The 26,261-nt window shown below is 39.5% G+C and overlaps 1 protein-coding gene across 13 annotated transcripts in view; it reads right to left on the bottom strand.

The window, feature by feature from the left end:
- Nucleotides 1-26,261, bottom strand: part of KLHL29 (kelch like family member 29) — a 390,896-nt gene that overhangs the window by 57,237 nt on the left and 307,398 nt on the right. For all 13 annotated transcript variants that reach the window (XM_035321012.1, XM_035321021.1, XM_035321009.1 and 10 more), the window contains one exon: nucleotides 11,703-11,841. In XM_035321012.1, coding sequence (XP_035176903.1) covers nucleotides 11,703-11,841 — 139 coding nt within the window. The remainder of the gene's footprint in view (nucleotides 1-11,702; nucleotides 11,842-26,261) is intronic.

The raw sequence follows: 26,261 nt of genomic DNA, 5'->3' as shown, positions 1-26,261 counted from the left end.
CACTTATCATCCACGGACATCTCTGAGTGTGGCACATGCTGCTATTTGCCCTGCGAACTCTGAAGTTTAAAGAGAATGATGTCATTTTATTGGCCTTGTAATCATTGCTCATATTATAAAGGTCACACATTTCACATTGTGGCAGAAAATCAATGACTCTCCCAACAGCCTCTGGGGGAAAAAGTTTTGCTTCTGAAGAATAATATATAATAAACAATTTTAGCCCTTACTTTATCATTGCTGTAATCTTTGAGAATGGCTACAGTAAAAATCTGGCAAAGGCTGATATATAAACTCATTAAAATTAGGAAGTGATTTAGAACAGGACTTTTAAAAGATTAATCTTGGGCTAAACAGTAAAGAGGTTTGTTTGGGTCTACATTTAAACAAGCTACAAGGGCTCTTTAACAGCTTAATTTTACAGTAGCTGTTGGGGAATTCTTTCAGATTTACAAATCATGTCTTTCTCCAGCAAGGTGACAGACCTGTGCAATGTGCATGCAGCACTGAACCACCAGATAAGCAGGAAGCACATATACACTCTCAATGGAAAGGGGTGGGGGGGTTTATGGAAAAATATTTTGTATTGTCTGGAATAATTAATTAGGTCCAAACAAAATAAGGCCAAGGCCTTTGAACATGCTCTGGCTACCTATCCTTCAATTTAATTCCTTAAACTAAAGACAGATACAGGGAGCCTTTTCAAGCAAAGGTTGGTTCAACTACATTCAGATAACAAAACAAAATTGATGTTCCTTTCTGCTAACTCAGGTATACCAAAAAGTAGAATGTATAAATACTGATAGCAACAAAAATGGCGCTAAAACCTGATCTGAAAGATTAGGAGCACATGCATCTGACCACAAAAAAGGTGGTGACTTTACACTTTTGGCATTCATTTATCCTTCAAAATAATTTCCACACATGTAAGATGCATAGAGAAGAATTAGCACAAGTGTTTTCATACTTAATAGAAATTTGAGTTTTCTGCACCTTGAGTTATAAATACCTGCATATCTATGCATTTTCACTGCATTATTCCTATCAACACATTCACTTAAAAGAACTTCCATGTGATTCAGTTCAAAACATTTAGCAGTGAGATGCTTTGAGTTGCAAAGCTGAATTTAGAGCCTAGCTGAAGTAGCTGTGTAAGTGAAACACTGCTAGTGCATCAATTTGTCAACTTACGGACAACGCTACCACCTCTAATTTTGGCTTCCCTCATGGTTTGGACATGCTGCCTTTAACCGGCTTGCAACATTATTTTGACTGACTAATGGTTTGGCTACAGCCTCCCTCAATTTCAGATCAAATGCGAAAAGCTACCTTTACCCGGTACAGATGCCAGCCAACTCTCTGTTTACAAGCTACAGTCACAACGTCAAAACAAATTCTGGATGTTCAAAATGGAGCCATCTGCACAGAATAAACATGAAAAATGTGAAACGTTTTATGTAAATGTACATTACTGACTAGGAACAGTTGGTTCAACTTCCTCCCAGACTGCTTGGTGGGGAACAGGAGGACTGACAGAGTTTGTGACACCTATTTACATCTGAAGCCATATGACTCGCTGTGCTGTAGTCTCAAAGGTATGATGTAGATGGGTACGGAAAGAAATGATTATCTTGTAAAATAAAGGCACTCTCAGGATTACCATTTGTGTGCTTTCCCCAGGCACCAAAGCTAAGACCGTATGGCACAGGGGACTTTGTCGTTTGCTTTCTCCCCATCCAAGGTCCCTCATGTTAGCTTGCAGAGGGCCTGCCACCATTACCTGCTTCTTCCTAAAGAGACAATGGCAAAGAGATCTCTCTGTAATACAGCCTCAGTTTTGTTTGTATTGTGCTTTAGTAAACAGGCCTCAGAATTTGTTTATATGAAATGGGAAATCATACTAATTCTGGAACTGTAATTAAAGAAAAATGTTATGTCTGTCTATCTACTGCTTAGGATCCCATACAGCTCAGGAATCTGAATATCCTCTGCTAAAAGTACGTGCTGGAGCTAACAGGACACTGCAGGGCTGCCAGCACACTTGCAGGAGCCATCATGAAGCAAGGCATTGGAGGCACATATTTTGGGGCCAGCCTCTCCCTACATGGACCAAAGCAATGCACCAGCCTGGCCTTGGCACCTTGCATGTTCCCAGGATCTGCCCCATGAGCTCGACACCCTGGTCTTGTTGGCTTGCTTTCATAATTAGGAACATGAATGTTTACCATACATTAATTGTGTTCCCTTTCCACTGGAGCAAAATACTTGCTACCAAGATAGATAGGATAAAACAAAACCCAACAAATTAAATTACTTTGTTCCCTGGACGGTGTTTTAGTCTACAGAAAACAGGAAATATAAGATTTTTATGTAAGATGAAACACTTAAATGAAGGGGGACTTCTTTTTATCTCTGTCAAATTATTTTGATTACTTAAAAAGGACTCCAGACTGGGACAGGCAGCTTCTCATGAGGCTTAACAGCCTGTTAGCTATGTGCTCATTAAAAACTTCTGTTCAAGTCTATACAATTTAGGCTGAATATCTTGTTTTCTGTGGAATGTAACTCTTCAAGCATTGAAATTCCAGGCAATGAGAGTGCAGTGTTGCTTCATCTTAACTGTCCACTATTTGACTTTTCATCATCATCAAAGTTATTAAATGGTTCAAAACCCACATGTCTATTTATCTTGGGAGAAACAACCAAAAAACTTCATATTCTAGCCAACCTTCAGCTATGAACAGAACAGACATGGTACCCTACATTGGAGGTAGTATTTTATAACTAAAAGCTTGATTTATGATAATTACAGCCTCATGAGATATAAAAGCGTAGATGCACAAACAGGCCAACATGCATCTCCACAACATACACCCCAAGATGCATGTGCAGAGTGGTAACAGGTTATTTACTGAGTTGTTCAAGTTTATGCAGCTGCAAGGTAATCCATCATGTAAATGATGACAGGAAGGGACATTTATAGAGCAACATCATTGCAATATGTATGTCATAAGGCACTGAATGTTCTATTAAACAGGATTTTTTAAAAAAATAAATTACACCCTAGCATTGCTTCTCCTTTGGAATTATTTTATCAGCTCAGAATGTATTAACTTGCAAATCTCTGCCTTCGTTATACCATCTTGTAGATAAATATTATCTTTGAGCCTCAGCCACTATCCATCCGTCTCATGAGAGAAGAAAACATATACTGTAATGGTGCTATTGTATGATTACGATAAAAAACTAGTAAAATCACAAGATTAAATAAATTACATTATTTAAACACAGGCTTGCAAATTTGTCATGAAAATTTACCTGACCAACAAATCCATTCACTCACTTTTTACCATGATGTTGATACAAATAATGTTCCTTGTTCCAGGCAAACAAAATTTGGCAAGACTGGTTTAACGTGTTAGGGTCAAATGCTGTCTGTTTGCACCTGCTATATCAGGAGAAAATCAGGGAAATGAAGAGCTGTGGGCTTGGGCACGCACCAGATTTCCTGCTAATTCACCGTCACAGAAATGTTTACAAAACCAAAACAACCAACGGGATTATCAGCAAATGCTTTTGTTCACAAACATGGCCGGAGTAAAACAAAACAAACAAAAGAGCCACGTCTGGTATATACCCTTAATGCTTTTCAAAGAGGGAACAGAGGCTAATTGCTGGGTAAAGACTGTTTCTAAAGGAGCGGGATCAGTGGCAGCCTGTACGGCTATAGTGTCGGAGATCCCAGTCTGAGGCACAAATCTGCCTCCCTGCTGAGATTTAAGAAAGAAGATGACGAGTCTCAAGACGCTGGCTAGAACGACTTGCAAGTGAATGAACAAGTGAATAGCAAGTGCCCTTGGAAGTACAGCATTCATGACCTGGACTTCTGCTAGGGGCTGAGAATAAACAGGCTCTCACAAGGTTCCGGTGGAGAAAGAAAAAGCTGGGCCAATTTATTAAGAGAGCAGGCTCTAACTTGCTTGTAACTATTTCTGGCTGCCGAATTCAGCAGTATGTGGCAAAACAGCTCAAGGTTTGTTAAAGGTACGTAAAAGATGTAAACTGGTTTTGGTGGATCACATGGGAATGAAAATTTAAAGTAAAATGACAATAAACATTTATTCTCATCAAATTTAAAGCTTAACAAATTCATATCTGATTTGTTTTAATGATATTTATTGCATTATCAAAAACCAGCTTTACAGAGAGCTGGCATTACGCAGCTAATAAATCTGTTTCTTAGGAATGTAGTGAAATTTATACAAGTAATTATCTAGGTAAGTCTATTCAAGGTTCTTTCTCATCACTGGGATGTCTGGAGGGAAAACAATAATAAAATAATAATAACCACAATTATTATTTATTACTACTACTACGATTATGGTAGTGCCCAAAGATCCCAATCTGCGTTGCAGTAATTAGAATTAATGTTGTCAGGCACCGGTTTTTCTCACTCAGCTACAGTGTGTTGCTAGTGCTTGTTTATGGTATGTGCAGAACCAGACTGTGCCTGGGACATCAAGAAAAGATAATCTATCACATCACATCACCTCCGGCCACGGGATATGCGGAAAAGGACAGGCCACTCTTCTCAGTGATGGCACTGGAACCATCCCGCGCAACTGCTCAGAGCACCGGAGTCACCAGAGCTTAGTGCTGCACAAGCAAAAAGACAGGATCCTAACCTGATATGATCATAACCTGGTCATATTAATTCAAATTCATTATCCCAACCCAGCAGTGGCTAATCCTTGATGATTTAAATAAAAGGAAATGAACTGCTGATCCCCGGAGCTACCTGCTAGCATGCTCGAGTCTGAGATTTGATTACTCTCGTTTTAAGGCAAGGCTTCCTTTTGGAAAGGGCCCAAAATGACAGCTTTCAAGAACATAGCTCCAGTCTCTATACCGTGGAAGTTTTTTTCCCTCGTCTTTGATCTGTTTAGCTTTAACTGGACCTCGTTAGATAACCGCTCCCTTTCACCCCAATATTGTGACACAGCTGAGCTCAGACGGTGCTGTGAGATGTAAGGCAATAGAGGTGGGTCGCACGCAGCAGCATCATACTTCTGGCTGTATGACAGCTGCGTGGCGTGCACGTAGGTCCGGCCAGAGCAAGAGAAGTGATTAGCATGTCATTCCTAGGATAAGATTTGCGGGATTTGTAGTTGTGTCTAGAAATTAGGTGAGTGAGAAGCCCAAACTATGGTAAATAGAGATGCTGTCAATGAGGGAGAGGAGCGAGATGTTAAGTAATTCTGCACAGTGCCTTGGCAAGCTGCAGCCATTACAAGGCAGAAGCTTCAGCTCTGTACCTCCAGGCTTGTAAAGGAGCCCTTCTGCCCTTCTTGCCGGGGTTTCTCTCCAGAACAGGGCCCATCGATCTGACCCTCTTTGCAGAGCCAGAGTCCAGCCCCCACCATTGCCCTCCTAATCCATGGCCCCACTCCCTGAGCTGCAAAGAGCTGGACTGCGACGCCTGCTGTGGTTCCTTAGCCTGGCAGTCCGGCAGCACCACTGAATGTTTGTAAGCTTCAGCTCATTTAGGTAGAAGCCCATACATTTTTGCTTGATGAAAACATGTTTTCCAAGGCCTGGCAGCTGCAAAATTTGAAACCCAGCAGGCAGCTCTGACACGCGGGTGTGAGTGTGGCTGCTCGACAAGGCAGAGAGAGCGAAGCATGCTCACGAAAGGGGGTGCATGAAATGCAGAAAGCTGTTTCCCTTTGCCAGGATTTTGTGCCCAACAAAATATAATTATCAGTTCCTCGATTAAGAGAAAATGTCGTCCATAGCATAATTTACACCTGCACCCTGGCAGTAAAAGGGTGAAAGATATTTCATGCTCCCGTGCAACCTCCCATTCTCCTAGGCTCTTTTAAATGGTTTAGCAGAAACCATTGGCACTGTCTACATATGATATACATCTCCTGGCATCTGACTCAAACATTGTATTTTTAACTCCCCATTTCTCTGTTTTCAAAGAAATGTTATAATTTGTTTCCACATTTGTTCTGTTCTACAATGGAGCTGGAGCATGCAGATGTAGAAATGCTGCCTACTCTTCTCCCGGAGTTTAAAGCTAGCTTCTTAATAGGCAGGAAAACACGAAGGGGTCACTAAGAGTAGATTTTTCTTTCATCTGCTATTTCTCATTTTGGGCTTTTTACAACGTAAACACAAACCAGACAGTCTGTTTTCCAGACACCTAAATGCTTTTGCAGTTTTGTCAGACTGTTTCAGATGGATAGCGGCAGGTTTCTCTGTCTTGCATCCAAATGCTGCTTTTCTTCACAATGGTGTAAAATGCAGAATGACATCTCTGTCTTCAGCGTAGGTGTGAAGCAAAAGGAATTTGGTCCTCTCACCTTAAATGCTTTATGTCTCCCGCATTCCTGGTCTGCCTCCAAGTCCTAAAAGAGTATATACAGCCCTATTTCAGAAAAAAAAAAAAAAAAAAAAAAAAAAATCTTGCAAAAAGAGGCAAGGTATAGTGGAAAAGCAATTTGGCCACGAACTTGCTGGCTCTGCTCCTTAGGAAAAGAAGGGTGAACACCGCATTGCCAGATTACACTGCATCAGAAATGTTTGCTTCGTGACTGAATCTTTTTGCGTATGTGACTTACTGCTCTGTGCTACCGGAATTAGGCAGCCTGTATGTCTTCAAGTTTATAAAGCATAATTAAAAGGACATCTTGAGAAGATAAAGCTTACAGGACAGGATCTGTGTATCTTTAGTAACTGACCACAGAGAAATAAAACTAAAGACTGCTAATAAAAGCCAGCATTTTGGCCAAGAAGAAGCTTTTATGTCAAGTACTTTCTATTATTAATGTCATATTTGGTAGAGATTCCAGCATTTTGGGGTGGATTAGGAAGAAGAAAACAGCAAATTAAAATGTTCCGGTGCAACTTTCTTTGTTGCAGAAATATCAGGCATTCCATTTATCTGACAGCTGCATTTGTCTCTTCCAAACGCAGCTGGACAAAATGACGCCTCCTCATGGGATTTTCCATTCCTTCCTTCCTCACAGAACACACACATCTTCCATCCATTTCTTCCACGGCAGATACAAAGACACAGATCTCATTTCTCTCCTTCCTCAAACCAAGGAGCTAAAACTACAACATTGGCTTCAATAGGAAAATCTAAGAGGGACATGTTTGAGGTGGATCTTGATGGACCTCTCATTTTTTTATGTATATATTTAAGCGTATGTATGCAGCATCCAGACAAACACGTTTCTGGAAGAAATCATTTGTATACTTTTAGCCAACTATGATTTAAGTGTCTAATGAAAGCTGGGTGACTAGTCTTTCTCTCTGAGCAATGAAAAACGAGCATTTCCAGAAGGCAATCCATACTATTTACCAAAAGGGGGGACGAATTCCCATCCGGACACTCCTGCCTTTCCTCTTGACTGTAGAAGAAGCGTAGACAGCCAGCTCAGGCTGGACCCCTTAAGTAAGCAAACCCCTTAAGTAAGCAAAACACTCACCATAAATTTGTAGTCTAACCAAATCACCTTGGCTCTCTCTTTATTAACAGTGAAAAGGGATAGTCTCATCCTTCAATTCATCTCTTAAGATACCAATTTTATGATGAGATGTCTTGCCTCCTGGAGAGTTCTGCCTCCCTCTCTGCAGACTATATCAGGAGTTGAGATGGTGAGTTTAGACTAAACTTGTCTTAGATTCCAACCTTGGACCTTAATATTGTTTGACTAACAGCAAGAGACAATAACCTCTTTTTGCTCCAGAGGGATTTCTGCCTGCCTGCACACAGGTACCTGAATTAGAAGATAGGACTCTTTCTGGAAGCCTTGAAGGTGCTTTTTTCTTCATTGCCTGTACCAGAAATTAGAGCCTTGCTTTGGGAAGGCTGAGTTCTTAAGTACCTAAAACATAGGTATGCACTAGAAGCCCAAGTCAGGCAGACTGAAAGCAACTGTGGTTAGTGGTGCACTCAAAATATGTAAGATGGTATTTAGGGGTCATTCCAGCTGCTATTTATCATCCATTTTCTCCTAAAGTCCCATACTGCAGTAATCTTGTATGCGTCAGCGTCTGAAGAAGCTGACTAACCATATGATTTTCCTAAGTGCAGATGAAGTACGTCAACTTCTCTATATGCTCTATGGCTGAAGGAGCAAGCAGTAAGGCCAAGTACTCAACCCCATACCTGTCATAAAGTAGGCACTAATATCCACCAGAAAATGACTGTATTTTAAAGAGGATTTTACAAAGAGAACGTAAGGAAACCTAGCACTCTGAAAGCATGTTTAATATTGTATAAAATTTTTCCTGACATAGGTAGCAATATCCCCACAGACCCTGAGGTTATTGCAGCATGTCCTTCAGTGGGACCAGCCTTGAACATACACCCACCCTCACATGTCCTGACCCATCCTCTGCACCTCTCTTTTCTCCCTTCATGGCTGCAGTGAACTGCAGCAAAAATCACAAACATTTCACACCTGCTGTTCCTAATACCTAATCCTTATCAGATGACTTTGCACTGAAAAGGACTGAGTGTTTCATAAGATCAGCTTCTGCTGATCAAGAACATTGTGCCCTGGCTTAGGGTTGAGTGTTGTGCAGCTCCTAGTGGGGGCTGGTTAACCCATTTCCAACAGCTTGGCATGGTGCTGACCTCAGGCTCAGGACTGGACTAGCCTAGCCTCAAGATGGCTGTGCTCATATAGCTGAAGATAAATCACATGGAGTAAGAGCTTTTCTATATTAGGACCAAAATATGAGAAAGAAAGGGGTCACAAAGTGTATTCTCATTGCCAAATTTATGTCATAAAGTATAAATAATTTTAGAGTTGTTTTGGTCAATCAAACCTGGTTCAGCACTAAAAACATGTTATTTTCCCTACTAATACCATGATTCATTCTCATCAAATTGCCTTGCTATTGGGCAAGTACCTCCAGTTCTATTATGCTTTTTGTCTATGTTTTGTTTTTTGAAGAGGGGATAATTGATCTTATTTGGTTTTGAACATTTCATTTTTATTCTTTTGAGACACCACTACTGTCAGATACCAAGTACAACACACAGTGGAATCAATGGCAGAACATGAGGCTAACAATAACTAGCCCATGGCAAAGAATAGCTGAAGTAAATACTCTGAAAGATATATAATTCTTTTTCTGCATCTTTATATGGATGTGCATAGCACCACCATGAATAGATCATCTTCCCATTGACGTTTCTGCTAACCCATTGCCTCCAGTTGGAATGGCATCGGAGTTTAACCCTAGCATGCGCTGATTGAAATGGCTTTTATAATATATTCAACATAAAGAGATCCCATTTATTCTTCAAGAAAAAATGTCATTTCTTGTTTTGATTTCTATAATAATACAAAGATTGCAATATAAATCACATTAAGCTTTAAGCACCATCTCAAAGGAGCTGCTAACAAATATCAGGAGAGGAGTCTAGACATGCTATATTTATAAACATACTGACTCTGTGAACTATAATGATTTTGGATTATTAAGGGCATGATCTTAAAAAATACCGATAGCCTCTCACAACTTAAGTCCTTGGCTTTCATTGACTTTATGAGGTTTCTAAAAGGACTATGCTTTACACTGCAAATATCCTCTTAAAAGCAGGTCTTCTGAAATTCCACCTTGTAGCCCCTAAAATATTGTCTTGTAAAGACACATTTGCTCACCTTACAGGTGAATATTTATTTTTCTCACCTGACAGTTTTGCAAACTCAACTAGACATCAAGCTGGATTTTTCCCTATTCAAGCATCATCATCAGTAAAACAGGTATTTTTGCCTTGGATACACCTGTGCAACTCCATTAGCCTTCATCAAGGTTACATGTGTGCAAGTGAGGTTATATATGGAATACAACTGGGATGGAGACACCTGACTGTGGACACAAATCGACCTCTGGAATATTTATTGCTGATGATGATGTGAAAGAAGGCAAAAAATGGTGAGGTTGGCAAATGGGCTAAACCTCTCCCTTTTTCTTGCATCATGTGTGAGCTTTATGTGAACAACTGAAAGACAATAAATGCTGAAATCTAAGGCTTTGCTTTCATAGTCACTTTTAAAAGATATATATATATATTAATTTTATGTCTTGGTTTTAAATGAGTGCAAATCAAAACAGAGTTCAGTCTAAAGCATACCTCCATTTGGTAACAAAATAATAAAGCAGCAACATTCCTCTAGTGTGTGCTTCTAGAAATAGATGCTGCCTGGTGACTTATACACACAAGCAGATGCCTTTGTAGCAAAATCCAGATGACAGTCTTTGGCCAGTGAGTTATTGGATTTCTATAAGTTAATTCTAAGATGTTGTTTCCATCCAGACTCTACACCTTATCACCCTAAAAGCATATACTCTAGCCTTAACTATTAAATGATAATGAGCAGACAGAAGAGAAAGGACAGGAGAGATCTGGCATAGCTACAGCTAGCAATCATTAGATTTACAGAGGGGAAAAGACATGCTTCCTAGGCCAACATATTTTTTATGAATAATTGATAAGGCAGTCAGCACAGTTATATCATAGAAATGTAATATATATCCATAATTATAAAACCAGCTTTGTGCAAAAGGACATAATACACTGAAAGGAGATACCAGCCAATATGCCATCCTGAAATAAAATACAGTCACTATTGTGTTAGTTGGCAAAATTTAAATACAGGATTTGAAGCAAGCAAAATGTTCTTTAATCCCACTTTTTAGCACAGTCCAGGCTCAGTCTGCTCAGGAAAATACTGCAAGGCAAAATCAGCAGCTGCATTAATTTGCTGATGATTGAGAGAAAAATGAAAGTTATCCTCATGGTTTTTTTCTCCCTACTTGCTACTCTAACTTACTAATAATATGAGAGTACCAATTTATTCCTATGCGAGTATATGAAGCATACAAATTGAAAAATCAATGTAATGGAAAAAAAAGATTATCATGCACTGTTTAGAATCAATCAGCTAGAAACAGAGGGGGAAAATGCGAAGGTGGAGACATGATGTTTAGAAAATGTACATATTGCACCTACTCTAAGCTAGGTGTTTGTAGGAAAAAAAACTACTCTTTGTCTACAATGCAGACTGAGCTATATTTTGACCAGAAAATTGTCTTATTTCCAATCTTTTCTAAAGAAACTCATCAGCTGTTTTTTCTTCTTTTATAAGTCCCTGAATAATAAAAATATCAATCCCTTTGCCCTTACAAGCCACACAAAAGCATGTAACAAAGATTTCAGGGTGAAGGGATTAAGATACTCAAAATGCTTTATTAACATGATGTCTCAGCATCATTCACCAGAATGCTGATGGCTTATTGTAGCTTGAAGGATAAACTTCTGTCATATGTGATGGAGTCCCTTGAAAACATCGACAGCAAGAGTTTTTAGTTGTGGTCTGAGTCACTATTAGTACTTCAGTTTAAATCTTAGATGTCTCAGTGGTGGAACACTTTCTTCGGCCAAAACAGGCCTCGACTGATCAGAAATAATTACACTGTACGAGTCAGACGTGTAACAAATGGATCTGAGTTTCAGTTTGGAAATACATTCAGAGGAGGTGGAAAGAATGGCTACTGGCTCTGTGACAGGAGATTCAATCTTCATAAACCTGCAAGAGAGGGGAGGAAAAAAAAGCGACACAAATGCGCCCTACAAAAGAACAGAGCAGATCACAGCTGGAAGGAAGGCAAACCTTTTAATCAGGTCCTTGAAATACAAGCTGCAGGAAGCTAGAACATTTTGGTGGACTTCAAACTCTTTGCCTTCAACAATAATTTTCAGGTCTGTAAACTCTTTCGCTCTGCGTTGCTGGTTCAACTCCTTCAACATTTCTGCAGAACAGAGAAGACAGACAGTGCCAGGGTTCCCATTAAGAGTTTTTTATTTTTACTTTATATTTTTTCATTTTTTTTTTTTTTTGTAAAGAAGTAGAGAAACAGGAAACAACTGATAATTTTGTTGGTAAGATTGGCTCAACACAGACAGTCAGAAGTTACAAACATAACATATTAAAAAAAAGAAAAAGAAAAAGCAGGAACCAGTAGGTCTAAACAACGGAAATATATACAGAAAAAAAAGCAAAAACAATCCTAAATTTGGAAGGGTTAAAATGAAAACAAAATCTTTCAGCATCAGCAAATCAGAAACACAGAGAATGCATTATCACGGAAAAGTTAAAATAATTTGTTATAATAAAAAACAAGAGCTAATGAATTTCTATTCAAATGCAAATAAGTTTTGAACATACTAGAATAATAGTAGCAAAAATATGGTATTATGATGTAATATGAACTGGATATGGGTCAAAATAATAAAACCACAAGACCTGCAAAAATAACTTATCCTTAACGTAGTAAAATGTGTTAAGCCTCTCAGTTAACAGAATAAAATAGTACTTATAAATAAATATAAATTACAGTGCATAAAAAAATTAACCAAATTATCATTGTACCTTGCAATATACCTCAACTATATAGGTTACAATTGTATATGTTTTAGAATTAGTTTAAAAGCATTCTTATGATAAAAAATAATCTCACGCAGAGAATAAATTACTGCCTTTTATAGTAATTCCCATTTTTTCACTCCAAGGATTTTTACCATCACAGCATTTTTATTTTTTAGCCTTCAATGGCTTCATTTACAGCAACAATCAACTTTCACACATCATAAAAGAATCGTAATGATTAAAATAACCTATGAAAGTGTTTCCATCCTGCAATAAAGCACCTACCTTGTGCGATGCCTCCTTTTTATAAAGCCTACTGGTGCTAACGGAATGAAATAATAGCATGCCACGTCTTCATATGTGGATGTGAGCTACTAAGCAACCTACATGTTTTACACACTGGCTGGACTTTTAAGGGTAAGACTTCCCTCCAACTTTGTGGACCAAAGGGGCTATCAAGATGAATAATATACTTTTCACCTGGGCAGTAGCATGGCTGTTCAGAAGCCAGTGATCAAGATGATAAAAGAGCTGATTTTAAATACTGAAGGATTTTGGTTTTATTTTATGTTTGCAATAGGTCAAGGTTCTCATTTTCTCGGTTTAACATCCCAAACACATTCCTCTTCAGACAGATCTGTAAATCTTGAAAAAGCTTCTTTACATGGAGTCCCCCTTCACACAAAGCAAAAAGGAGCTGAAGGGTGGGTAACTATAACTGTGTTTAAAGCCCCTGCGTCTGGCTTTGGGACTCTGCTGCCAAATCATTGCCAAATGGCCCTATGGTGAAATGGAGACCTAAATAATCGTTGTGTTCTCCGGTCCCCCCAGTGAATCTCTACCAAGAGTCATTTCAAGGAAGCACTAGTGGCTAAACAACACGAAAGCATGCAAATATACAACTGTTGCGTTAAAATAAATTAAAGTTCTCCCAAGCCCCTGCATCTGTGGCGCACATTTTTCAGGCCTAAGTAAATAAATGTCACCTTGCACATTTATGTCTATTTAATGGAAACACAGTAGTGTCTGAAAGGCTAATTATTCTGTGCTGAAATGGGTCAGTGCTCTCCAGAGAGCAAGCAGATCATTAGAGAGGGCACAGAAATAACAGCAGGTTGTGTCAGATCTATAATAGAGGAAAATAAACCACTCTGTCCTGTGGGTGCTATAGCAGGGACTATTTTTAAAGAATTTATCTGAGCTGAAGTATAACGACACCAGCCTCAGTTAAAGACCAAGGAAACTTTGGACACAATGGGTGTTTTACCTGTTTTAGGGTCAAAGTGACTGGTGTCTTTAGTGTCACAGGAACAGCACTAGGTGCTTTCTCTGTGGCATGTTTTTGGAGGGAATTGTGGAAAAAGTAAGTTTCTGTCATTTTTTATGTATGATTGACTTTTATTTCTGTCTTGTCCCTTCTCCCACTTTCACTTAAACCAACTACATTTTCCTCCATACTAACTTTCTATGATTTTGTGTTTTAAATACAGTTACTTTCCCCGCTGAACTTTCTGATACTCTCTCATAACCCCTACCTAATTTCATTTTTGTTTTCTGTCATTCCCCTTTTCAAATTTGCCTGTCTATTATCCTCCACCCACTACTTTTGCACTTTCCCTATGTTCCTTTTCAAGCTCCTTTTCTCAAGTTCCTGTGGCAGCCTTTTGCAATCTTCCCTGCAGAAGCCTCTCAAGACAAAGGCTCCAACCAAGCCTAACTCTTACGGGTTTAAGATTACACTTACACGAGAGGTCAATCTCCATCTCACCTCATTCTGTTTTCTCCTTTTAAAGCTTATGACCAATTATTTTTAGTGTTCGAAGACAGCAAATGTATAGTAACCACACCGATGGATCCTGTGCTCCGGGAGAGAAGAGGAAACAGGGTTTAGCTGCACTCTGAATGGGCTGGGAGTTTTCGGAGGTGTGCTCGGGGTAAGGACAGTAGAGACCATCTTTGAAATCATGACTAGAATAGCCATGAGTAGTAAGACACAAAGTTCAGCCACTGCACTGATGGATGCTGTGCTCTCCGTGCTATCTCCTGTACTGTGAGAGCCAGTTTCAACATCTAAGTCCCCAAATGGCTCCCCAGGTAACAGGCTGATTACCTGGACTTTACTGAGCACCCTTTGATTACATCCAGACCTGCAGTTCCTGGGCACAGTTTCCATCTATGTGCTTTACACACTCCAGTGTGTTTTATGCCACGTGCATTCATTAAGGGATGCACAACAAAAAGCAGGTCTGGAGCAGCGGTGCAATCTGGCTCATACAAAACAGAAACCAGAACGAGCCCTAATCAGAAACCAAAGCTCCCCCATTCCATACAGCCATTTGGAGGCCATAGTTCCCTCCTTGCCCCCCTGACTCATCATACTGCCCTCCACAGAGAGATGGCTACAAACAGTCCCATATTTTTTGTGGCTCAGCTTCTGAACCATAAAGAGAAGAGGCAGGTGGAGAGGAGAAGGGAGTCGGGAGACTGCATTGATTCATCGATCTTTCTAGCTGAGGCCCCTTTGTATTGCTAAATAACTAGCAGGCATTAGTATTGGACACAAGGTTATATCAGAACGGGCCCTCATTCTCTGAGTATTTGTAATGCTCACACTGTGCTTAGCCAGGCATTAATGATTTATGAGGACTCAGGATGAGTTGCAAAACAAATTTTTTCACCAGGTAATAATGCCTGCCGATGAGTTGTAAAAGGAGAGACAACACAGTGCAGTGCTGGCAGTGAAAAATGATCTCAGATGTCTCCTGCTAGTCCCTCTTCTGGGCTCCTCCTAATTTTCTGCTGTTTCTCCTGCAAATGGAATTTCCTGAAAGACTCAGAAAGGGATGTGCTGGTTATTTCCTCTTGTTTATTTATTCCTCTGGTCTCTTTGTTCTTACCGTGCTTTTGTTTGTTTGCTAGCTTTTGGTCTCATTTGATTTCTTCTTTTAAGGACATCCAGCTACAAATGAAGTGTAAGGATGACAGTAGAGTGGGCACTAATGTTCCCCTTCCCAGTAAATCACAGGAAATGCTCACTCATCCACGGAATCTCCCTTCCTCCCCCGAGGTCCACACATGCTTGGGGATCTGAGAAACAAAGCCAGTCCTTTCTATCTTCTTCATCACTGCTGATGCCAAATCATTCTCAGTCAAAGGCTGGTTGAATGTTTTCTTCATAAAGAAGTGCTTAATAGCCACCAGCACGTTCTTGCATAATTACACAAACCACAGAGCAGTAGAACCTAAAAGGGACTTGACCTGAAACCTGTAAACGAACATCTCCACGGAGCTGTTCAAAGGATGTGCTCTCTATCTTGCCATTTTAGTCTTCATCTCGTTGCTTGGGGGGATTTAAACATAATTATACTGAGAGTCCCAGCGACAATACGGGCCAGAAGGTGTAAGTGACTTTCCTCAGGTCACTAACAGAGCAAGGAAGAGCTCAGATGCTTTGGCTCGCGGTCCCCAGCTCCACCCATCGCACTACATTTTCTTCAGCTTAATTACTGGACAAATTAGAACTGAAGAGTCCATAAGGCTAGGATCAAATGTAGGACCAAGAACAACTGTGTAATTGTGTAGATCAAGTAAAGGGAACAGAAACTATATAGTAAATCTTTATTTATTTAATTTTTTTAATGACTTATGATTGGATATAAAAATGAACAAGGAACTTATTCCCCAAGTTTATTTCCCCAAGTTTATTTATTCTGTATTTCAGGCACAGTGGAGACTGCAGACACAGTCAAAGATCCTCTCTAATGCACATTCCTGTGGCAAGTTAGAAGCACTCAAGTTTCTTTCCACTTTTAATGAAGAACTCTTTCCTTCAGCTTAAATTCTGAGAAATGAGGCTTTAAAAAGGGGCAGCAAAAGCTAAACCATAAAGAGCCTTGAAATACGGAAGAACATTTTTTACAAATAGTTATTATTTTTTTTTTTTTTTAAATTGTGTGGAAAAACTAACCTATTATAGAACTGCAAAGGGTAATTGGTGAAACATCACTAATTATTCCTGTGAAGAACATGCAAGAGACTAGTGCTTACCCAGGCAGCCTTTTGCTTTCATGATCGGTACAGAAAATGTGGGGAAGCCAAGAGAAGTTACCAGAAGGAAAATCCAATTACTTTCTTGCCATAATAACTAAGGAGATTAATTCCCAAGGTTAAGCTCTCGTTATGCAAAACAAGCATTTTAACCATTCAGTGCCAGCACTGCACGCACTTGCGCATTTTGAAAATGGTGTGTAAAACCACAAGAAATTAAATTATGAAGCAAAATACCTAGCAGTTGACTAGGAGTTACGAGTGACGGGACAGTGCGTACCACAGTGAACCTGTCTTATTGAACCACACAAAACCTTCTAATTTTCCCCAAGTTTCTCCTCACTGCAGCACCTCCAGACACACAGAGAACTGCAAAGCCCAAAGCCTGGGAGTGCACCCAAAAAGCTGCTCCATATCTACCCTTGATCTGTAGCTTGAAGCAGCTGTGTAGAGAGGTATTTCGGTAACTAAATACCTTGTTTTAGGAAACTAAATGCCTAATTGCATTGTTAGGCCGGTCTGATGGAGTTTCACAGATGCACTTGGCTTTGCAGCAGCTGAGGCTGTCCTATTCTCCGCTGGGGCATCTTGACACTGCAAACTCAGCTACCAGTGAACAACATCCCTTGGAGTCTCTGTGATTATCAGGCAGGGACTTGGTTGTTTCCCAGCTGACAAACACACCATTGGCTACATCATCTTCCAAGCCGTGCGAAGACTAGTACATATCTCTGGAGAAGAGCTTCAGAGTTGGGATTGAGAACAAGAAGTAGGTCCCTTTTTTTGATCTGAAAGTGAGTAATAGTAGAGAAAAAGGGGAATGAGGGAGGCCTGGTGGGAATCAGACGAGGATGCCTCAGATACTACTACCCTGAGATGTTGAGTTTCTTTCCTGGACCCTAAAAATCATTTGTCTGGTTGTCTGAACTGTCCCTGCAGCCAAATACAGAGAGAAGCATGTCTCGTGCACAGCCTTGGATAGGATGCACTGTCCTCTAATGTGGGGGGGTCTCTCCCCTGGGATCACTAAGGGAGGTTAGATAATAACTGGAGAACAGACACAACAGAACCTGTTGCAGATAAATACTTTCCCCCCTTTTTTTTTTTTCCCAATTGAACTCAATTCTAGTTGAACTTTGTCGAGGGCAGAATGTGTCACAACAAAGCTGTGACTTGTCTGTACCAAGGTCATTTATCTACGAGATGGGGGAAGCCGAAGGATGGTGATGCCCTTTCCCCCTGCACTGTGATGAAGTGCAAAGGCTGCTAATGCCTTGGGACAGAGGTACAAAAAACTGACTGCATGGTACTGGTGTGTTCAGCCCTCCTCTTCCAGTCTGTGCTGATTATGGAGTTTCCTCGGGATGCCAGCCTGCTCCAAAGGCATTTGAGAGCAACCACCAACTGCTTGCGGCCATCTCCTGAACATTTTGTTCTCATAAGCACTAAAACCAGCTAAAAGGAACCGATAAAAGCTCAGTACTGACAACAGAAGTGCTACAGCACCAGGCACAGGCCCAGCAAGGCCGTGGCCCGCAGAGTCTCTGCTACGCAGCTACGCTCTGTAGTGAAGATGGGGCATATGCTGGCGGAGGGGTATCACTGCTGGTACGGCTACACCAGCCTTGGAATAAAAGCCTCTAAGAGCTGTCTTCTGCTGGGTTTTGGCAGCACAGCAATGTGAAACGTGAGGTGTGAATTTGTCGTACTCCAAGCAGATGCAGCTATGGCAGCAGGACTTCATGGTGCAGCCCAACCTGTCTAGATCTTAGTCTTGTTGACACTGTTATACACCTGTGCTACGACAGAAAACAGTAACAGATGCTGAGAGTGGGGAAATACTTTTAAATCCTATACTGAACAAAACATATGTGGCTCTATATTATCAAATATTCTACTCAAAGGATTGTTGGCAGTGAGATGCCCTGTTGTGCTGAATAATTTTTCATTGTTCACATGGACAATTTCTTCTCATCTTATTGCGATGAGAAAGGGTCAGCAAAGTCAGTTGCAGTGATTACTCACTTGAGGAAGACAACTGCAACTCCATGTGTAAATGGAACCTTTCAATATGTATTAAAAACCCAGGGAAGTCACACTATCGTGTTTTGAAAACAATTTTCAGGCTATTATCATCACTAGAACTGACATTAGGAGGTACCTCAAGGATGTCTTCACACATTATAAAGTTGATATTTCCCAATGTTAGACCACAGAACTATTTCAACACATTTTCTGTTTATATTCATAGATGAACTACACCCCTAACTTCTAGAAAATTTCCTTTAAATGCAGCTTTTGAGAGATTCCGGTATCACAGCTTATGCATAAAAATGATATATATAAAAAAAAAAAGGAGTTTGGGGGATAGAATGCCTTTGGCACTCTGATTTATAAGTTTAACTCTTCTATGGTATCTATGCCTGCTAATTTATAATCATACGGGGTTACAAATGCACAGGGAGCATATGTGACTGGCTTTGAAAATTATCTGCATTTACATTACATATCTGGATGCACAGGAAAAATGAGAAAAAAATATAGAGACAGTCTGATTAGTTTTCCAGCACAGACTGTGGTCCTTGCAAGCAGAAGTTGCAAGACCAAATGATCCAGCATAAAAACACCCATTGAGATGTTGAGATGAAGATGGAGCTTCCTGTAACAGGATCTGCAGTTTTTTTTCCCCCAAGATTCACCTCTGATCAAATATAAAGTTGGCTGCAGCCTGTTCCATATTGGCCTGTTCTATATTGGCCAAGGCAAACAAACCCCAGGGGATCCCAGCAAATTGCCAGCCTGGCCCCCTGTTCCATATATAACATGCCACTATTTCAGTTAGCACTGTAACTTGATTTCCAGGCAGACAATAATTTTCTCTGGAGACAAAATGAGAGAGAGAAACAGACAGAAAGAGAAGGAAAATAAGAAAAAATAAAAAAATAAAAAAAAACTGTGAGCGGTGGAAACACAGAATAGCCCAGATTCAAAGAGAAATTTAGTTCTGATTGTTTTGTTTACCAGCAGACAGCCCTGAATATCAATACACGCTTAAGGGATGGCTAAAATATTTATTACTACGTGATTTGGGCTGGATTCAGTATTATCCTAATTGCTTGTAGCAGAAGACTAGCAGATAGCTTTTAGACCTTTTTGATCTCTTTATGTAGTGCAAGGCATTAGCTAAACGTTTCCTAGTTTTGAAGGCTTTGAATGAGAAGCACCCATCTGTGAAACCAATAGCGTAATCAACAGGCGCCCCTACATGTCAGCCACAGTCAGAGGCTGACCAGTTTTGGTGGTGGAAGAACAAAAGCTGTGAATTGTGTATTAACAGCAATCAGTCACACACGCGTGCGTACATGCAGCAGGCAAGCAAAACGCTTGTTTCCCCAAATAAGAAAATAAGAAAAGACAGCTCCCTTAAAATAAAGCAGTGATGCATCCAACACAAATTGCAGATATTAGCAGAGAGCAGAACAAGAAATACCACTGTAAGGCATAACACCCGACAATCAAAGACTTCAAAGCACTTAACATACATTAATTAGCAAGAAGTTGTGTGCCCTCTGCCCGTTTTAAACAAAGGCAGTGCTGCCCGGTTTCAACAGGGGCAGGACTCTTTTTTTTTTCTTAAATCATACCACAGTATAATTAAGCCAATTCTTTGTAATAAGTCCATCTTTCCTGACCAACGGTGACACAGTTATTTTCTAACATGTCACACTACTGCAGGATATAGATGCCTAATGAAAGCAAATAAAAAGAGCTCAAATCTTTGGGACTGGAGTCTCTTACTTTAAGGAGATACTATACGTCATCTAAAGACAATAAAGTAGTAAATCTGAGCACTTAGGCCAATACTCTGAGTGGATGGCTTAGCATCAGGCATATGTTATGCACTGGGTTAAATGCATGTGACAGCACCTCCTCGTCTAGTGGGCATCTCATACAGTAGAGAAGTGCTCTTTTATACAGACTGCATCTCCATAGCGAGCCCCGGTGATCCACTACACTATCAGAACAGACAGGTGAAATCGAATAATGCAAAATAAAAAAATGAAAACACCGCCAGGCAACTCTAGGCCCTCCCTTGGGGTACCATGCAATAGAGCAACTCGTCTTCACCAAGGGTTCTCCGCTCTGCAGCTTCAGCTCGTGTCAGGGGCTGTGCTCGTGGTTACAGAAGTAATGATAATCATACCTAAACACGAGGCTGTTCATGTTCCTCAGTATCATAAATGGCAGCAGGTTTGGAAAATAGGACAAATAAGCTATGGTTTTATGCCCCATAAGCTGGGGTGTAATTGCCGAGAGATCTGAGCACAGAGAGAAAAGGGGGTGGGAGCAGGGGCAGGTGGCAGGAGAGAGCAGGAATGAGTGGCTGGGGAGACAGAATCAGCACTGAATTTTATGTATTTTTTAGCTTTAGGAACATGGTACAACACAGTAAAAAAGCATACTTTTTGTAAGATTTTCTTTGAACATCTCTCTGCTTATCACATTTTCAAATCTCTAGATTATACCTGTCCTAAAGATGTGAAAGACTTTAAAATTGACTACTTGACTTTTCTTTTTTTTCTCCTTTTTTTTTTTTTTTTTTTTTTTCCCCCTTTTTTTTTTTTTCTAAGCACTGCAAAGTTTTCAAAGTTTAACACTGTTGTAGCTGTTCAGGGATTGTTTTGTAAAATGTACTCATCCCTTCTGCCTAACTCATGTTTCCCCTTAGCAGGGTAAACCTGCATTTAAAAACAAACATTTTGGAAGGTATTTTTGTTAATAGCTTTTACATAATTCTTGGCAGAGTCTCTTTCTTGGTATCTGTGTTTCTTGAATAGTGAGTTTTTACAGTATGGCAAGACAATACGAGCTGTGACTGGCTGATAATGTAGGAAACCATTTAACTGCAAATGTTGTTTATTCATGGAGGAACGAGTTATCAGGAAGCATTTAAGTAGCTGCCTTACCAAACTCTGTATTAAAAAAAGCCACTTTTAAAAAGTCTGTTAAGATTAAAGGACCAAGATTTATGTAATGAGTATTAAAATTTATGGACTCTCTAGGAATTAAGCATGCTTATAAACACTATTCTGCGAGCTGAATGACTTTCCCATAATGAAGATGGTTGATAAGACTTGGCTAGAACATTTCAAATACAAATGAAAATAAAGGGACACCTCAGCAAACATGGTGAATGGGAGAAAGTCAAAATTCCAACCCTGAAGCTAATATACAAATTTCACAATAATTTCATAACCCGAAAATATTGCTAAGACAAACCCGCAAAGGTACTGAACCCATGAAAGGCTGACAACAGGCAATTTCAAATCTAGACAAGCATGAAAGAAGCATGTTTTTCTCCTTCTGTGTAGTTATGGAAACAGAGAGATGTAAAACCCCTCCTAACCGAACAAGGGCTTTTTTTTTTCCCTCTCCCTGCTCCCATCCGCAACTTTACAGCTGTCACCACAAGTCATCCTGCTCGCTCCTGCAAGCCAGCAGGCAGCGAGCAGGCAGCGGAGGAGAGGAGAGAACAAAAGGGGCCGCGATGCAGCTTCACTTCAAATGACAGCCGCGCCAGGGCTCCGGCTTGCACTGGGAAGACAAAGTTGTAAAGTTTTGCGGAAGAATTGAAGCGAATTCCTCTTCTAGAGGTCTTAGTGGGAAATCAAAGGTCTGTTTTAATTTAAGGTACTAGCTGCTTCTCTGGCTAATGACCGAAATATCTGGAGCAAGAGCTCCCCAGTGGTAGTGTGCAGGATGACGGGGGTCCGTAAAGCCACGTGCACTGCTGTGAAAAGCCATGTAAAAAGTAAAACATGAAAACATTTCCAGCTTTGAATGTAAATGTAAGAAAGGCTGAATGCTGGCAAGTATCTTGGAAATACGCTGTTGAAACTGCGTAGGTCAGGAGAGGAAAGATGATGCGGCTTTAGGTAAACTGGAAATAGTGGGATATAATTTAGACTGAAGATTCTCGATGGGAACTGGTTTGTCTGTCTCACAATGGAAATCAAAAGCATGTTCACACAGGGACATAAAAGCATTTATTCGATACACTGCACTTGGTGAAAGCCACACCAGTATTCCCACTGATTAATTTGTTCGGGTTAAACTAGGATGTAATCTAGGGTGCCAAAATTTGAATGGGAATTGATGTTCATCTGCATGCTGTTTTACTGATCTGTGACACATTAAAACAGGGCTTATGGATTCAGAGAGCAGAGCTGCCTCCAAGAGCCTCTCAAAGGGCAGATTCTTTCTTTCAGCCTGAAATTCAGGGATGAAATCACCAAAAAAAAAAAATAAAAAAATACACAGAACTGGAAATTAAATAACCACCGTTTATTGTCTGTGGATGTTCTAATTTTTATTTTGCATTCTTTAAGAACAAAACAGTTGGTGGTTATTTACTTTGTCTTCTGTGATAGTTTGCCCTATGACAGAGAGTGGTGTCTCTTAACTAGCGTGAGCTGCGCATCTGAACTGGTTTCAGGAGAGATAATTATTATAATTTAGCTTATTATTTTTCATTTCTCTAGACCATTAATTTTCACATATCATATACATATTTATGAAAATTACCGTACCTTTAATTAACTATACGGTCTTAGCAGTTTATATGTACAAATGAACAACCCTGGGAACAAACTCATTAAAAATGTATTGCTATACTTCAAAGGCTCCAGGATTTCACCTCTTGCATGCTTGCCTTCTCCCTGCGTGGGCAGCAGAAGGCTAACGTGTATCTAAAAAGAACAAATATCTACCTGTGCAAAAGCTACCCTTTACTTTTCACAGGAAAAGTCAATGTTTCAACAGTTGGTTTTGTCTTCTGATATCTGTGTGAACCTTTCTGTGGTCTGAATATTTCACAGTATTTTAAAAATAAAATGTGTTCTTACTTGTATTTTTTTGTTTATATGTACGTTTTTACATTAATGAAATATATCATTAATAATGATAATAAGGCACAACTGTCATGTCTTCACTGATGTCTTTAGGTTAGTTTGCAAGCATTTTCTAGGTCATTATTTTTAATTAATACAATGAATATTTGTATTCAAAATGTCAAACTGTTTTAATCCTAACACAAATATGAAACATTGATCTAGAAAATAAGACGTTACTCTGATACTAAATAGCAACAACGTAATTAAAAGCCTGACATTCTAAAATGAAAACAGAGTATTTGTCCATCCTATGTCATAATGAACTATCTTATCTTCTTGCTATTGAAATGATATTAAATGAGATAATAGATATAAAATACATTTTGAAACAAAAACATTTCTCCTAACGAATTCAGAAAATATGTACCTTGTTAATGATGGTTCAATGACTTCTGAAATTGGTATTATTTGGAAAAAAAATAAATCTTTGAAATGGTGTCTTACAGCCAAAATAGTTTCAATGACAACCTGTCTCCATGAAGACACTGTCAATGCTACAGTATCAGGCAGGAGATATTTATCTATAACCTGAGGTTGCTTTAACTCAGTTACATCGGAGCTCTAACCGGTAGAGCCAAACTGATGCAAAGCCCTTGCAGGTGACAGTAAGCAATTTACCAGTCCTAACCAACACACCAGTTCAATAGAGAAATTTTATTTCTGTTCTATTTTATGGTACACCATTACTGTACTGTAAAATAAATACAGTTCTACACACACACATTTCCAATGCTATCAAAGGAGCATTGTTTCTTGATTTCCTTATGCTTTTTAATGTTAATTTTCTAGTCAGCTTAATGTATGTCCTGGGTTTTGTTTAGTTTTCCTTTTTTTCCCCTAAGTGTTACAGCTTTATTCTTCAACTCCCTGTTGTACGCTTGTGATTTTCTCCTAGCAGTATTTTTTAAAAGTAGTAATATATCATTGCAGAATGTGATTAAGATAATTTGGTGCATTCCTAAGGACATTAAATTGCTAGACTGAAGTGTAATTTGGGTAGGCTGCAACTTTTTTTTTTTTAAAAAAATACATAATGCTCTAAGTGCAAAATAAAATTGAAGATGAAGCAGCAGCTCTAGGGTCTTTATCTGCAAGAACTATAACAAATGAAAAATAGAGAAGATTTAGATGAAATTTTGCAAAATGCTATAGTAACTTTTGAGCCTGGGACTTAAGAGCTCTTGAAAATTTAACCTACCTATAATTCGTCATAATGAAAAACAATGATTTCTCCCGAAATAATAGGGTCAACCTGCATTTGACTAATCTAAGTAATGTTAAAGGTTAAAAAGATAAAGCTGCAAGGCAAGTACCTACTCTGTAAAATGGCCATTCAGCACCTGATTGGAGCTTTAAATCTCATCTTGTTCAGCAGGGAATTGTCTGCAACGACAACTCCACATAGAAATACAACACCCCCTTTTGTAAGGGACTGTACAATTCTTGCCTTAATCACACAAATTGTGTATCATTTTAACACAATCTGTAGTACTGGTTTAACTGAAAGAAGAGTCAGAGTTCAGAACTGGAACTGTGAAGTTTCACTATTCCTATGTTTTTTTCCTCTAAAGCTGATGGACCCAGAAGTAGCCAAAAATATTTCTTTTAGGGTATTCAATCTATAAATGGAAAAAACAGCAACTGTCGAGTATTGAGTAGAGCTTCTATTCTAGAAAAGGCATTAAGAAATGACTCTGTTTGACCCTACTTATGTGCTTTTTGAAAGTAAAGAGTAAGGTTCATGTAGTACCCTCAGACATCAGTGGTGAACCAAAACATTACCTTCCCTATGCCAAAAAAAAAAAACAGAAAACCACAACAACTTCCAGTATGCTGAACATTAAAACAAAAACAATATATTTTTAAATACATAATTATGCAGATGGCACAGATCTGTATGGAATCCACTGAGAAACAATGCTGTTGATGATGTTTTCGGGTCACTTTCTATCTTTCCTAGAAGAAGGAGGCCAAGTAGACTTACAGGCAAAATTCAGAGGAGAGAAGAGGGAACTTAAAGAAAAGACATCTTGCAGCTGGACAGCTATGAATAAGGTAAGATTGTAAAGCAGGAATCCCCCCAGCCCAAAAAATAAAATAAAAAAAAAAAAAAAGGAAGAATCTGGAGCTTCAAGGGACTGTGCCAAGCCACAGAAAATGGAAGGCATGTTCTTAAGTGCCAAAAGTGGAGGGGAAGAGCATACCAAAAATCTTGTAACATCAACTATGCAAAGCAAGGTTGTTTCAGGGCTGTACCAGTGGCAGAAACCAGCCTGTGAATGATCCAAGAGGTTGTTTTATATCATGAAAAACACACAGTACCTCACATTCACATACTAAAAGTGATCTAGGAATGTTAATAGTTGCTATACTGAAGTTAAATCCTTATACGCCAAGCTAACTCTGAAATAATGGAATTACAAAGAAGGCAAAAAGTTATACAACTTCCAAAGTGACAGGTATGAAGAGAGAAACCCTCTGGTACATTGGACCTTCCTCAAAGAGACTCCTTTCCTCCCATGGAAAGAGATTTATAACTAAGCAGCTGTGGCAGATGTTAGTATATGAATATTTATATATCCAGAGGATATTTTGGTCTACCTCACAAGGCATGCTAATAGTTGAATAGATTAATCAAAAGCGTGGAGTTCACGAAGCAAACTGCCCCCTCACCTCCTCACAGGAGGATGCGGTTCATGTTCTGCGTGATGCCGTGCTCCTGACGTACTCGGTCCCAAAGCTCCCCACCACAAAAGGAGCACGGGATAGCAGAGGTGGGCTTTGAAAGGACCCAAGACACTAC

The sequence above is a fragment of the Oxyura jamaicensis genome, chromosome 3 (genome assembly GCF_011077185.1).
Source record: "Oxyura jamaicensis isolate SHBP4307 breed ruddy duck chromosome 3, BPBGC_Ojam_1.0, whole genome shotgun sequence".
Lineage (NCBI taxonomy): Eukaryota > Metazoa > Chordata > Aves > Anseriformes > Anatidae > Oxyura > Oxyura jamaicensis.
The sequence above is the reverse complement of the archived record's forward strand: the minus strand, read 5'-3'. Positions and strand labels throughout refer to the sequence as shown.